This window comes from Haliotis rubra, unplaced genomic scaffold, assembly GCF_003918875.1.
Source record: "Haliotis rubra isolate DU_JTF1 unplaced genomic scaffold, ASM391887v1 Scf334, whole genome shotgun sequence".
NCBI lineage: Eukaryota > Metazoa > Mollusca > Gastropoda > Lepetellida > Haliotidae > Haliotis > Haliotis rubra.
This window is the reverse complement of record NW_025767007.1, coordinates 500,689-516,019: the sequence shown is the minus strand read 5'-3', so window position 1 is coordinate 516,019 and position 15,331 is coordinate 500,689. Positions and strand designations below refer to the sequence as shown.

Here is a 15,331-nt window from a genome sequence, read left to right as displayed (position 1 = left end):
AAGTTAATAAACTCTCCACCAACCAAGTTTCAATGCTAGGAAAATATTTTACACTGATCACGCTGATGTACTAGCTCTAATTTTGTTTTTTAAAAGTGTGATAAAAAGAAAACTTACAAAGAAGTATTAATTATACTTATGGTCCTGAAATGCTCTTAGGAATACTACACATGCTCAGATGCTGTCACTGCCATGCAGGGGTGGTAGCCGGGGTTATAATTTCTGAACATATAATATTGCTTGAGGCCAAAGGAAATCAAGATTATGATAATTTCTGATAGGACATTCTTTTAAAACATTAAAATATCTAAAATGTTTGGGACATTCTTGATAACAATCATACAGAGTGAACTTATTTCAAAACCTTCAATTCGTTGAGCTAGATAGCTAACCAATATACCACTTCAAAACTAACACTAAGGATGACAATGATTGCCTAAATCTAAGGATTGTGAAGGGGCGCTTTAAATTTGATTGACAGATTGATTGATTGTTCTTTATCGCTGCAGTAAGCAATATTCCAGATATATGACAGCTGTCTGTAAATATTTGAGTCAGGGCCAGACAATCCAGTGATCAACAGCATGGGCATCGTTCTACGCAATTCTGTCAGATCAACTTTTCTTTTTACATAATTAATATACATCCAAGATAGTACAACACTAACCAATAAGTCCCAAGTACTCTTCGACTACGTGTAAGTAGTCGCATTGTCCTAAGTGTTGAAACAACGTGCTTTCTTCAATAAACAGTACTCAAATGAAACGGCTTATGCAATACACCCGTCTTCCTCCGAAGTTAAGACATGTTTCACATGGGAGCGGCCATATCGTAGATTCGCGGTAAATATCATCCCAACCAAAACTCAAATTAATTTCCAATATATTTGATGCAAATAAATAAGAGAATTTACTATACGGCAATGCTGTTATCTATTTCCTATTGCATATTATCAATACGCCAGTGCAATAGCACCGTAACTGCAATTGTTTTGCTTCCGGGTCAATCGGAAGTTAATCACCTGTCAGAAAGTGCTAAGTTGTCACTTCACCCATATTCTTTATTTTCGTTGCAAATACAAAAACGATGCGAACATAAGGAACCCGAAAAGCCCGGTTTTGTTTTTGTACGAAAGGTTGTAAAGGCTTAATCAAATTTGCAACTGTGTTTCATACGTGTACATGTGTTAAGAAGACCATTTACCGTCATATGGGGAAATCCCTTTCGGACTTATCGGAATGAACTTACTTGACCTGACATTCACTCTGCTCAGCTGGCACACAGTTTTTGTCATATCATTTCTTGTCAAGATCGTGTCTGAGCCAAATGCCATCTGAAATGTCGTAGTCACGATTGGCGTTGGTAACTTATTTTGGTATTTTTAGCATACGTATTGTTGTATAGGTCCGTCTCCTACTATTATTTGTTTGATTGTAAACAGATGTAAATAACCATAACACAAACAAAAATCAGTTCTTACTTTTTGAATTCATTTATAGTAACACTTGAACCCTGTTTGCCTAGGATGAGAAGTTAATCATTGAATCACCTTGAATGATTATGTCAGAATTAGCAGGGTTTCGCTGCACAGCTGTGCAGGTATTTCTTGACTTTTGATTAATGTCAACCCAGCTTATTATCTATTTACACAAGTGGAAAATTGGCATAACAGAATAAAGAAAGCTGCATATTGTTGTGGTCATTGGTGTTTCACTGAATGTGTTTAGTTAACTTTATAGATAGGTAACACTATCCACTTATATAATAACATATTGTACCACTTTTGTGATATCATTTACTATGTTATTCTCCAAAATATGTTAAGATTTGTCATAAGATTTCATGAGGTGTCTCTGTCTATTTTGTCTGTGCTTTGAGCTGGTCGATACTTTGCTGCAAGACATGGTATCCAACTTCACCATTGTCATGACCAGCAACTGCATAACCTTGCAATTAAAATGAGAACTTGCCAAGGTCACAAGTATAACATTCCCAGCAAAGTGGATGCTCACCAGCTTAAACATGTTAATAGAAATAGTCTCAAAACGTTTCCAAATAATAAGACCTCTAATACACACCAAAATGTCAGTAGGTGTATTAGCATGATTATTCTTATGCAAGATGTACATTAAACAACTGTACCATCATATTTCAGAAAGTTATGTGGTATGTGATGGAGAGTGCACAGCAAAACTATCACTTATCGGAACGACTTATTAGAGCCATCAGCAACTGGAGGACCTTCGCTGGTGCAAATGATGACGTGGAGCACCTGATTGACCTTGGTGCCGATGTGAATGGAATCCATGGCACTTTGCTGCCCCTGCATTGTGCATGTATGGTCAGTGACAGCAACTGTCTCCGACTCCTCCTTCAGAAAGGAGCTAGGGTAAATAACTTTGATGTAGTGGCTGTAAATTTCCAAGCTGTGATGCGATTCACACCTCTGATCTTATGATCTATGGTTGGATGCCCTGTTCACATGAAAGGTTAACCCTTTCAGCAAACTGAAAAGATCAGCACAAGTAGCTTTCATATTCAATAATCTCATCAACAGGGTGTCACAAAACTTTCCAGAGGCAATTGTTAGCCACTTGTTATAACATTTTGGAAACCCATTTCTGGTGTGCCCCGCCGTGATGTTGCTGGAATATTGCTAAAAGCGGCGTAAAACCAAACTCACTCAGTCAGTATAACATTTTGACTTATTCTGGATCTACACTATGTGAACAAACACAGGAAAATTATGAAAATATGCTAAATGCAGAGTATAATTCGTGAAGTAAACCTTGTCTTTCAGAAATTGAACTTTTTTGAAAAGGGTATTATCAAACTCAATAAAACATTACATCGTACAGCTGTATATCATCATGCCAAGGTGAAATACAATTCTTGCTTAAATTCACAAGGGACCATTTGATCAATCCACGAGCACCCAGTTTCAGACTTGAAAGATATAACATTACTCTTTATGTTCACTGTACAGGTAAATGAAGTTGATGGTTATGGTCGTACAGCTCTCCACTATGCTGCTGAGAGGGACATCTTCTGTGTTGAGGTGCTGATGCAGTATGGCGCGACCTCAATGCTGGGGATGGTAACCAGGATACTCCTTTACACTGGGCCGCCTACAAAAACAATGTCGCCTGTGTCAAACTCTTATTGCAAAATGGTGCTGATGTAGATGGACGAGATTATAACGAAGACACTCCATTAGCCTGGGCAGCAAGGAAGGGTCATTTGGAAATTATAAAAATTCTTCTAGAATATAATGCCAACGTTGACAGGAAGAATCTTATGGGTGACACACCTCTTATTCGAGCAGCATCCATCCAAGCAAGCGGTCTCAACACTGATCTTGATGATGCAGTATTGGAGTTGCTGATTAAAGCATCTGGTCAGTTTGACCTGCGCAATAACAAAGGAGAGTTAATCGGGAATATAGGTCAGGATAATAAGATGACTGAACTGCTGCTTCCTCTGTGCAAAAATACAAAGAAGCTCCAAGACCTCTGTCGTCATTGTATACGACGTTGCCTAGGTTACCACTACTTACCAAACAAAGTTCCTACACTTCCCTTGCCCCTTCAACTGCGTGATTATATTTTACTTAGCCGTTGATGAGACTGTATTGGATTTTACTGATGAATCATTTGTATGATTGGGATTGGTTTTACCATGTTGATCTAAATTATTACATTGATTTGAATGTGGTCCACACATTTTAAAAGAATTGTACATCATGATGACTGACAGTGTCGATTGTATATTGGATAGAGGATGATATATGAGAAGTCGCTCAAAACAATATATGTTCATCCATTCACCAGTGTTTATTTGTTGATGGTGATTTACTGACAGGCAAAAACATTCTTAACAGATTCAGAAAATCTTCTTTTTTTTCCCCTTCATCATTTGGTTTTGAGATTTATGGTTGACTTTTTAATGTAAGTGCTGGGATATTGGGGTATTCTTAAGTCCACAGTAAGAATGTAAGTGTTTTTACAACATGGCCTTGCAATATTGAAAGGTGTACCTTCTGTATGATGATCATACACCACAACCATGAGAGATACGCTGAAATTATATCTGACCTCCATTTTATTAAAAATCAGAGTTCTGTTCAATCTTGGCACTAAGACGATTGTTAGTCTGTGTGAAAGAATGGGTGCTACAACAGTCATAGCCCTTAGTGCTTTTACACCTAAGACAATTGTAAGTTTATGTAAAAGAATTCAAATTATGACAGGCTAAACCCTTTACACTATTACTGTAAATAGTGAAAACTTTAAATTGAGGTGTTAAACTGAAAATGATTGAATAAAAAAAGGTAACATTTGAATGGCTCAAGAACCCATGCATCTTTCATTCAAAAAATTGAGAGGAAGGTTGTTACAGGGCTCTCCTGAGATAACCTTCTATAAAAATGTCCTCAGCTACTGCGGTAGAAAGGTATCGTATCAGACTAAAATATCAGATATTAATGAGATTGATACTTGGTGTAAGCAGGCACTTTATCACTTCTTAGTGTAAAGTCATACTCATTTCGATACTGTACAGTGTTGGATTTTAAAGAGAAGGAAACTGACATTTTTTAAATTGTTAACATGGTTAAAGGGGAAAATAATAATGTATTATTAACCAATATTTTATTTAGTTTGTTTTGTAAATGTATAGTTTACAATACATTATTGTTTCTAAGAAGTAACTAGTGTGCAAGTTCATCTGTGATGATCTCTTTATCTCATTATTTTGTTATGGTAAAGGATTCCAATATATTAGGTTAGTTAAACCATAAGCCAAGGGAGAACTTGCTGTAGCAACTTTATTCCTAGTTATATGTACATGTGCATTATTGTTAGTATTGTACTAGGGTACCCTGGTACTCAGTGTGATTGTGATGTTTGTTGAGAGAAAATCAGTTGATTTCTTCATGTGTGTATGAATTAATTCTTCCTCTTAAATCTCATGTTTAGTATCAATGTGTTAAGTATTTCTGATGATAACATAAGGGACTGTTTAGTAAAAAGCTCAAAACTGAATATCATATGATCTTGTGTTCAAAGTTAATACAGTTGAAACCATAGGTTATGCAAGCATCCATTTTGCAAGTCATGAAACTGTTGGTAATGCTGTATGATGCCATTACTTCTGTCTATGGAAGGTTAACATTCTCGATTATCTGTTGTATTGTATCAGAACCCATGTAATAATTTATTGTATGGCCTCTGATTATTTCTACATTCTGTTATGATATACACTTTGTACCCATTTGCCACCAAAGCTTTATTATCCCCTGGAATATAATGCTGGGAGATATAGTCAACACCTCCTCTGTCTGTCTGTCTGTCCGTCCGTAATCATTTCGTTTCCCCAACATAACTAAAAACTTGTTTTTCCACAAAAATTGGTGGATATATAAAACAGAACCCAAAGTGATGCATTTTGCTATTTAGAAAGTTTTGGCATTTATATTTTTCTCAATTTCCATGGAAACGATTTTGACTTAGTCTCAAATGTAACAATATATTGTAATGTGTAATTTGTATTTTTGTCCTGTGACTTTGAAATAGATGTGTACCTGACATAGAAGTACAAAGTTACGAATCCCAATTACTCTTGTATACAGAAGGACAGATTAGAGAGTGAAATTCTCTCATCAAGTTGGACTGTCAGATAATTTATTCTTTCAAATTTATGAGGGGTTGGGGATGGGGTGTCATCTTCTGATGACTCTTATTTGTGATTTCATGTTACTTTAGTTCTGGTCACTAACTCAGCACAGAGTGCCCAATTTCGAATTTTCTTGCTTGAAAGCAACAACCAATCAAAAGCCTTTTCTGAACTCTGGTGAGTTCACCATAACTGTTGGGTTGAATACTAGTAATATTTCATTTTGGTAATATTTGGTGATTTATATTATATAATTTAATGAAATGGCTGTGTGTGCGTGAGTGCATGCATGTGTGTGTCAAACTTGACTCAAAACGAACCAAAGAAAGCATATTCAGGGTTTTGTCTTTACCAACAAGACTAGGGGTCAGAGGACCCCTCATTGCTAACTTCAAAATAAGAAGAAATGAAATTTGTAGTGAACTGTATTTTTAAGAATGAATAATTACTTTATTTCGGGAACTTTGTATCCCTTGTCAAGAATTTAATGTTCATAGCACATTGATCTGTGGTGGAGGAATACATATGTTTGTGTAGCAGAGTGAGTGAATGAGTATGGTGATATTGCTGGAATATTGCTAAAAGTGGCGTAAAACTAAACTCACTCACTCACATATGGAGTATGACTCAGTTATCAAAAGGCACCTTTCATCAGCAACATTCATTGCTACTAATGAATTGAAAACTGTGAAATATTGATGTCTGATATTCCCTGGAATATTATACAATTATAGACTGGCGATGAGGAAACCGAATTCGCCAGTCTATAATTGTTTTATTTGAATTACCGAAAAAAAGCTTCTAAAATCCAAAACATGTCCATTTAGTCAAGAAAAGTAATTTTATTTTCACTACAAACCAATAACGTTATGTCAACAATACTGTGACATGTAAACAATAGAATGAAGTCATAGCTTGATGTCATAGTAACTCAGGTCAATATGACTTTTGGTCGGACCTGGGTTGGAGTCAATATGCTTTTCTGTCGACGGTCACGTGACCGCCTCTAGACCAATCAGGTAGCCGGAAAAATATGCTTGCATAATAAAGCATCATGTTGAGTCTGATTCAACAGACATGAGAGAATATCCTTAAAATCCTTGTAATGTTACAGATAAGACCGTTAGGCAATGAAGACACTTGCCCTGGAAAGCTATGGTAGTGAATGGCTTCAGCATGCTATCATGAACTGTGATAACCAATGAAGCTATGGTACACTGGATTATTGGGGATTAGCAATACATATCAATATTATTCAAGTTTGTGTGATATTATTGACAGACTTTGTCTGCCTGTCAATATTTTCCGATTATTTGTAATGGACACAAAGTGATATTGTACCATAGTGCCCACTTCTACATCCATGATCTGTGTAATGGTTGTCACAAAGTGGTTCCTACCCTTGAAACACTCTGGGCCACAATGCTACTTAATTATGGTAAGCACATCAGTTTTCATGGGCATATGGCTTTCAGGGATAGCTTGATAGTTTTACCATAGTTACATCTTTGTCTGCGGTGCAATGTTCCAAAGCTGCTAGAATACCATACTGGTTCAAACCTTAGATTTAGGTAATGCCATCTTTGGAACAAGAGAATATTATTTTTGTACAGACATATCCACCAGTATTCCCCCACCTTGTCTGATTGCCTGATACGAACCTTCGTAGGTTTCCAGTGATTTCCGTCATGTCACAGGAATGACTCGATAAATTTGACCATTGTGCAACAGTGTGGATGTAGCTCAGTCGACAGGGTTTGCGGGTTCGCATCCGACGGATTCTCACAAACTGGTTGCCTGTCTCAGTGACGCAACCCTACGGCAGAGAACGTCCTCACGAGAAGTTGTGGTGCTGTATTCTAAAGGTGCTCCACCACCTTCCCCACTGAAGTGTAGAATTTGAAATATGAACCCCATCCCAACCTTTCATATATGTCTGAATGTAAGTTACAGAAAAGGAAACATTGTGTTTTCATGTTCTTCCTACAATAGTCTTAATTTTATAGTTAGAGTTAGAATAGAGGTATGTGACTAGCACCTGCTCATCATCATTGCCTTAGTAATGCTACTAATGTAATATGAAAGTTTAAATTATTAACATATGATTGACTGATTGTTTTCATCATCATGTGTGTTAGTGTTTGAATTATGTGTTAAGATCCAGTTTAGATTTTGTCTTCAGCCATCCATGCACTTGCAAATGTTTAGTTATAAAGCTAAGCTGTGAATTATATATCCATTTTCAAAAGGTCACAGACCCCTTCTTTTTTCCCTAACTTTTCACAGTGAAAAAATTGCTCAATTGGCTCAAGTTTGGTGGATACATGGTATCATGTAATGTCTACAAAGATTTCACTATTACGCAGTTCTTTTCATCTGAGGCTCAGACCCTATCAATTTCAAGAAGACTGGTATAACTCGATGGTGTAACACTGACTTATGACTGTATAGGCTTGTATAGTTCAGACTTCAGACTGTTGTAATACTACACTTGCATTGGGGTCCTGGGGCTCCTTTCACGAAGCAACCTTTACTAAGGTTAACCTTAATTCCCATTCTTTAACACTGCACTAAGGCTACCTTAGTGACTTACGATCACCTTAGTGTTTTGTGAAAGGAGGCCCTGATTATTACCAGTAGTTGTTTGTGATTTATATATGTGAACATAGGACTTTACTGATATTTATTGTTGGTGAAATGAGTTGATGGATATTTATCAATCGTGGATGATGGTTTAACCAGTAGGCTTGTAATAATTTCTGTGTTACAAAATAGCATTTCTATTATTATGCTTCCATGACATTAGATTTCAGGACAAAACATGTCTGCAGTACCACATCTACAAAGGGTAGAGATTGGTTGGTTATGATGGCTGCTAAGTTTATTAGAACTTGAATGTATTGATTCCAGTGAGGACTTTCAACTTAGGAACGTGTTATCACTATATGTTATCATATCCTTAGTGCTCATATCAGGCGCGTAGAAAGCCATACTTTTCGTGTAAGCCCGATAGGTTGGAAAGCTTTTTATTTAGATAATATTGAGGACTTCCCAACCTTTTTCATGTGTAAGCCCGAGCTTTTTCTTATAATGGTAGCTACGCCCCTGCATATGTTCACCACAGCTACATTTCTTGTTTAGGAGATAAACATCATGTGTTGGCCAATTTCCGGTTGTTATTGAGGATTTGAAGTACGGGAATTCGTTTGGAACCGACGGCAAGAGCTGGAGGTTTCAAATGAAATATTCCAGTGCTTCAAATACTCAATAACACCCAGAAATTGGCCAACACATGATGTTTATCGACATTGTAAACACAAAAGTAAACCAAAAAGCCCACATGGGTTTTACTCTCTGCACTCATTGACATCGAGTACGGGTACAGCAGTGAAGTGTCATCAGCTGGCCGTTTCAGCTAGTTCCCATGGTAGCATCTGGATCTGCTCATTTCTGACGTCATTCTGACTTTACGTCACAATATGATTTGAATGACGTCACCACTGTTGACGACGCAACAATACAATGGTGTGTGCGATGTTTGTAGGTATTAATACACAGCGAATATTCTTGCAATTTCCGGGAATCGAATACCATTCGGTCACGTTTTTCAACCAATCAGATTAAAGAACACGGTGACTTTTGGTTTACAATTGTTGTTAAATGCTGAACACTCCAGTATTCCATCTGTGGCTTGGAAATAATCAAACCAGTGATTGAAATGATTGATGTCTCACATCAGGGTGCAGTGATATGCAGAAAGTTAAGTCAATGAGTCTGAAAGCCTGGGCCCGCTTCACAAAGATATTGTAGCACTATGACTGTCGTAAGTATATGTTACAGTACAGGAGGAACGACAGTCATAGCGATAGCTTTATGAAATGGGGCCCTGGTACATAAGGTTGTCTCTTACAAGCATAGGTTGCTGTGGACCAATTCAAACCCAGAATTCTAGCCATACATTTTGTTAGAAACTACATTTTTTAGCCTGGGTGCCCATGTATAGTGGCTAAGTGAGCTTAACGCTAAGGTGAGCATAACTCCTGTACCTTAAAACAGACTTACGACAGTCGTAGCACCAAGGTTATTTTGTGCAACTGCATCCGGGCTAGTTAAATTTTGAAATGACAAGTAGTTTCTAACACACTTTATCAATAAACAGAAACAGCTGCTATGAAATTGGGTGGAATGAGCACTAGTGGGGTACAGTCCACTCTTTCCAAGCATGGACTTATACAAGCACAACTGACCCGTAGTTTGTGAGATCAAGGCTTGAGTACATAACCATTAGTTTGTAATATTGATGACAAGCACAATGATATTTGTCCACTCACACAGTTACAGGAAGAAAGGCATCTGAACAGGCATCAAGATCTTTTGATTACAGCAAGGATGACATCTTAGAAGTAAATGCAGATTCTGATTATCATCAAATAAAGATCACACTGTCCCAAAACAGACGTGTTTTTAAGTTCACAGTTTGTGTAATGACATTGTGTGATTTTATCCGTATTTATGGAATTTTACATACAGATTGAACTAAGGGAGCAGTAATTTGATTTTAAAGGAGCTGGAATCAATTTAAATAAAAAGTAAATCCTGGTTTTACTTAAATATTAACACAAATACCTTCACATTGTAGGAAGAAATATTAATGCCCAATGAAAGTATTTAATTAGTATGAATTTTTTTTTTTAAATGAGCACTTGCATTTGTTGAAAATATGAAGATTAAAATGCCCCTCCCTGAAAATCAAATGATTGCTCCCTTAACCTTGTTCACTGATATGTTGAATGTTAACTATTTGTTGTTTAGTTTTTGTTACTGATATCTTGTTTTGTTTATGATCTTCACATAATGACTGGCACGGAGTGACTAGTATAGTGATATTAGGAATAGTATTGTTCTGGTCAAAGTCATACTGCAACCAATCTTGCATTTGTTTTGAATCTGTTTGCCTATACAAAAACATGATTAATTTCTTCAAGATTTTAACAGCATATGTATAAGTAATTATTCTGAAACATGCCCAAACTTGTTACATCAGGATATATTCATCGCAATGCAAGAATTTGATGACATGATACAATGCAAAGATGTGATTATAATAATCTTCCATGTGTATTTTTTTTCAGTATCTTCATGAATTTGGTTTGAGCTTCCAGTTATATTTGGATTTTCTTCCATTAACCATAAATAATTATTATCATAATACAATGCAGATTGAAAGAGAAACAAAATAGATTATAAAGCTGATGAGGAAGTACTAAGTTTCTTAAAATTTCTGAATGGTTGTGAAAAATTCTCACTGCTATGCAAGTTTCAAAATGCCAGATTTCTTTCTTGTTTTAGTCATTATTTATTCTGCATTGTTTTAAAATGTTTTCTAACTATGCTTAACCAATTAATGAGATAAAAAAAGAAGAATTCTAGATATGATTGTCAATGGTGTAATTTAGAGTTGTAATTTACTCATCCATTGCTTGATGTGTAAACATAAATGATACTCTACTGCAGTCTGCACAAAATACACTCATTTCAGATGTTGTTTAATGACAAAGGCAACACAGGGGCGGATCCAGAGGGGGTTGCGATAACCACCACCCCCTCTCTCTTCCCGGAAAAAAATTTCCTTGAGGAGCATTTGCCCCTAACCTTTGGACTTCATGATTTATATGCACACACCCCTTCTCAAAAATCCTGGATCCACCTCTGCAACACAATACATTTTAGTCAGCATTTTCTTTGACTTTTATGTTTAAAGAGAGGAGACAGCAACGACTTAACATTTGCTTTTGCACAAATCCTGTCACTAGACAGTTTTAAGCCTGTTCTCATGTCAGAAATAATGGGTCATGGAGGCCAGATCTCAGGTGCTACAATTCAATTAGCTGTGCAGAATTGTGTCCCTTTGCAGCACCAGGATTCGTTGATGATGGGTTTGAATCCCAGATCCCAATGATTATGATTATTGGTCTGTAAGAACTTGTCTTCCCTAGGCAAGAACGATAACAGACTATTGAAGTCCATGATAATGATTTGGATTTTTCATACTTACCCACATGATGAATATTTCGCACACTGACAGAAACTGAATTTTCTAGTCAGTTAACACCCTTGCCTTGGGAAGATGGTACCCATGCAGAGTTGATTCATGAGATATGCAATACTCATATGTTGTTATGCACAAATATGTGTCTGTATGATAGTACTGCATCACTGTACGCGGTGTTATTACGCTGTGTTATTACCCATGACGGTTACCATTCTCACCCTGTGTTTGCCTTTTAGACTCAGTGTCATATCACATCTAGAGTCTGAGGCCTAGTTTCCTCTACAATGTTCCTGGCTGTGACATGTTGATATTTATGTACAAGACATCGGTTCAGGAAGTCATGTGAATGAATAAAGGTGGATAGTGCTATATTTGTTTTCACATTGTTTTTAATAGGTCACAAGTCTCATTGTAATTATCAGTGGCATACTGAACAGCAAAAGAAACGCAAGTCTGGCTTTTTGTCAAGTTTATGAATAGAAGACAACCAAAATCATGTCCCATCATTTATTCTATAGACAACACTGTCAATTTAACAGCTGAAAGTTGCTGTTGACATTGAATTGCAATAAGTTCAAATTGATCACAGTCCGTCAAATGGAGCTACCCCTGAACGCGAAAAGTGAGTCTCTTTAGTCACGTGTATGGCCACCTTGAGCTTGCACACAGGCCGTGCAACGTGGCCTCATTGAGTTCAGTAAAGTCTGAAAGAATGCCTGAGGCAATTGGTTTCCGCTCAAACACCAATCTCTATTCCAATTGTGCAAGTGTGAGTGGCTGTCTACCTGCACCAATCCTCCGTCCAATTTCGTCCCAGAATGTTCAATGGGAGCCATATACGGGGAATGAGACGGCCATGGAAAAACGTTAATGTTGTTTTGAGCCAGATAATCCATCGACACCCTTGCTGTGTGAGGGCTGCAAACGTCGCGTGTCAAAATTGGCCCCACATATGGCCTTCGGCAGTGGATTCCATCAGCCCGAAGACGCCGCCTAATCGTATCGCTGGACACTGCTCCCCTTGACCCATGGACTAAGGCTGATGTAACTGTTGGTGCTTGAGTTCGGTTCCTTAGATGAGTGACCCGGATGAACCCATCTTGCGCATGAGATGTCACTCGTTGCCGTCCGGTACGGGGACGATCAGCAGCAACCCCGGTTTGCTGATGACGTTGAGCAAGTTGTGTAATGGTGGTAAGATGACAGCCCAATTGTCTAGCTACAGCGGTTGCAGAGCTACCTCCGTGCAACTTTCCAATGGCCATTCCTCTCTGCTCAGTCGTTAGTCTAGGCATCGTTTGTGTTGAGTGTACATCTCCTAGTGTCAATACTGAACTGTTTTTTGACACAAACCTTTATAAAGGATACCTCAGAGTGAAATGCATGCTTTTCATCCAGAACCGTCGATGCACATGCTAAAATTATGGTTTTGCTGCACTGTTGGTGTTTTTGTGCGAATGGTTCGTATGGATGTCAAATTGCATGACATCATCTCATCATCATTACGTCACTTTACCATGAACGTTCCATAAACATGAACGCTTACCTTCATGAGGTTTCATTTTTTTCGAAACTTCAGTTTCTTTTGCTGTTCAGTATATTATCTGTTCTGTGTGTAGTAATTTTTAACATTAGTTGTAAGACAATCTAGACCTCCAAAACAGACATTCCTTCATTAGAAATATTTGTTAAACATTAAGGCTGTTACGATTCACTCGCATATTCGGTGAATCGAACCAGTAGCCCTTCACTAATTCAATTAGATTATTCAGGTCACCAGAACAGTATGAGTGAGTGAACCCTTATGTCCTTTTTCAAAGAGATATGCAATTATGAAATATGTACTAGCCTTGCAGTAACACTAGTCATGTTAGTTTGCCAAGGCCACACATGGTACATAACTATTACATACCAAATTTGAGTGTCATGAGATGACTGGTTATTGCTGTGACAATTTAACACTGTCAACATGTTCCTATAGTGCATCAATCACTTAACTACAATATTGAAGTGAATAATTATTCAGATTCGCATTACTCAACATTCATGATATCGCATCATATTTACCATATAGTGTATTATTAGAAATATTATGTTAAACATGGTAGGTAAGGCTTGGTAATCACACCATGAACTTTAACACTGGCTAAGTCAACCCAGTGTACTGTTATTAAGGCTTTGGATAACATCAAACTTTTGATTTCAAGAGAAAAATAATGGAACCTGGATAAAACTTCAGTTCCATTCTTAAACAGATCACATACAACACGTGATAAGCAATCATTCAGGCCAGATGAGCTGGGATATAAGTGGAGAGAATGAGTATGGTTTTACGCTGCTTTTAGAAATATCACAAGATCCAACGTAGGTCCTTTGTCATAAGACTATGTTACAGCACATAGTACTCTTCAAGCTCAAAAGGACATTCGACCCATGAAGATCCAGGTTAGAATATTGATCTTCAGTAACCCATGCTTGTTGTAAGAGGCGACTAACGGGATCAGGTGGTCAGGCTCGCTGACTTGGTTCACACATGTCATCGGTTCCCAATTGCACAGATCGAAGCTCATGCTGTTGATCACCAGATTGTCTGGTCAAGACTCGATTACTTACAGACCACCGCCATTTAGCTGGAATATTGCTGAGTGCGGCGTAAAACTAAACTCACTCACTCACTCAAAAGGACATTCAGAACAAAATATGTGTGGAACAAAGTTGAACAACACAGCTGTTATAAATAATCTTTTTAATTTTACATACCGGTAATAAACTGGCTCTTCCTAACGGGGCAATAAAGGGATCTTAGCTGATTAAAACACTTAATGCTGAAATTTATGTTGAGTCTGACAATAGCATTTTTTCAATGGGAATTGGGACACCTTCAAGCCTTATACCATCACATGTTTAATATGAGTAATTCACTTCACACCAAGAGAAAATAACAAAGGCTTATCAACCTGTATGAGCATTGAGGGTTGAAGAAGAATCATCAGTATCTGCAGTTTTCCAACCACTGTGATACTGTCATGTAACTGGTTGTCTGTAAGTACTTTTACATCAGGAATAACTGCAGGGACAAGTTTATGGCGTAGAGCATTGCTGTCCCAAGTCTTCATGAAGCATTATAAATGTCCTGCTGTACTTTCAACATCAGGAATAACTTCAGGGACAAGTATATGCAATGAAGCATTGCTGTCCCAAGTCTTCATGAAGCATTATAAATGTCCTGCTGTACTTTCAACATCAGGAATAACTTCAGGGACAAGTATATGCAGTGAAGCATTGCTGTCCCAAGTCTTCATGAAGCATTATAAATGTCCTGCTGTACTTTCAACATCAGGAATAACTTCAGGGACAAGTATATGCAATGAAGCATTGCTGTCCCAAGTCTTCATGAAGCATTATAAATGTCCTGCTGTACTTTCAACATCAGGAATAACTTCAGGGACAAGTATATGCAATGAAGCATTGTTATAAATGTCCTGCTGTACTTTCAACATCAGGAATAACTTCAGGGACAAGTATATGCAATGAAGCATTGCTGTCCCAAGTCTTCATGAAGCATTATAAATGTCCTGCTGTACTTTCAACATCAGGAATAACTTC

The 15,331-nt window shown here is 37.4% G+C and overlaps 2 protein-coding genes across 2 annotated transcripts in view; one reads left to right on the top strand and one right to left on the bottom strand.

The window, feature by feature from the left end:
- The window catches only part of LOC124284335 (presequence protease, mitochondrial-like), a 33,469-nt gene extending 32,619 nt beyond the window's left edge, over nucleotides 1–850 (bottom strand). Inside the window, exon 1 of the mRNA XM_046720419.1 lies at nucleotides 668–850. Coding sequence (XP_046576375.1) covers nucleotides 668–711 — 44 coding nt within the window. The 5' untranslated portion in view covers nucleotides 712–850. The remainder of the gene's footprint in view (nucleotides 1–667) is intronic.
- Nucleotides 851–1,483: 633 nt separating this feature from the next.
- Nucleotides 1,484–5,176, top strand: LOC124284334 (ankyrin repeat and SOCS box protein 8-like). Its single transcript, XM_046720418.1, is given in 4 exon segments — nucleotides 1,484–1,599; nucleotides 2,156–2,389; nucleotides 2,987–3,074; nucleotides 3,077–5,176. Coding segments are annotated over 4 exon segments (912 nt in total). The 5' UTR covers nucleotides 1,484–1,554; the 3' UTR covers nucleotides 3,622–5,176.
- The last annotated feature ends 10,155 nt before the right edge of the window (nucleotides 5,177–15,331 follow it).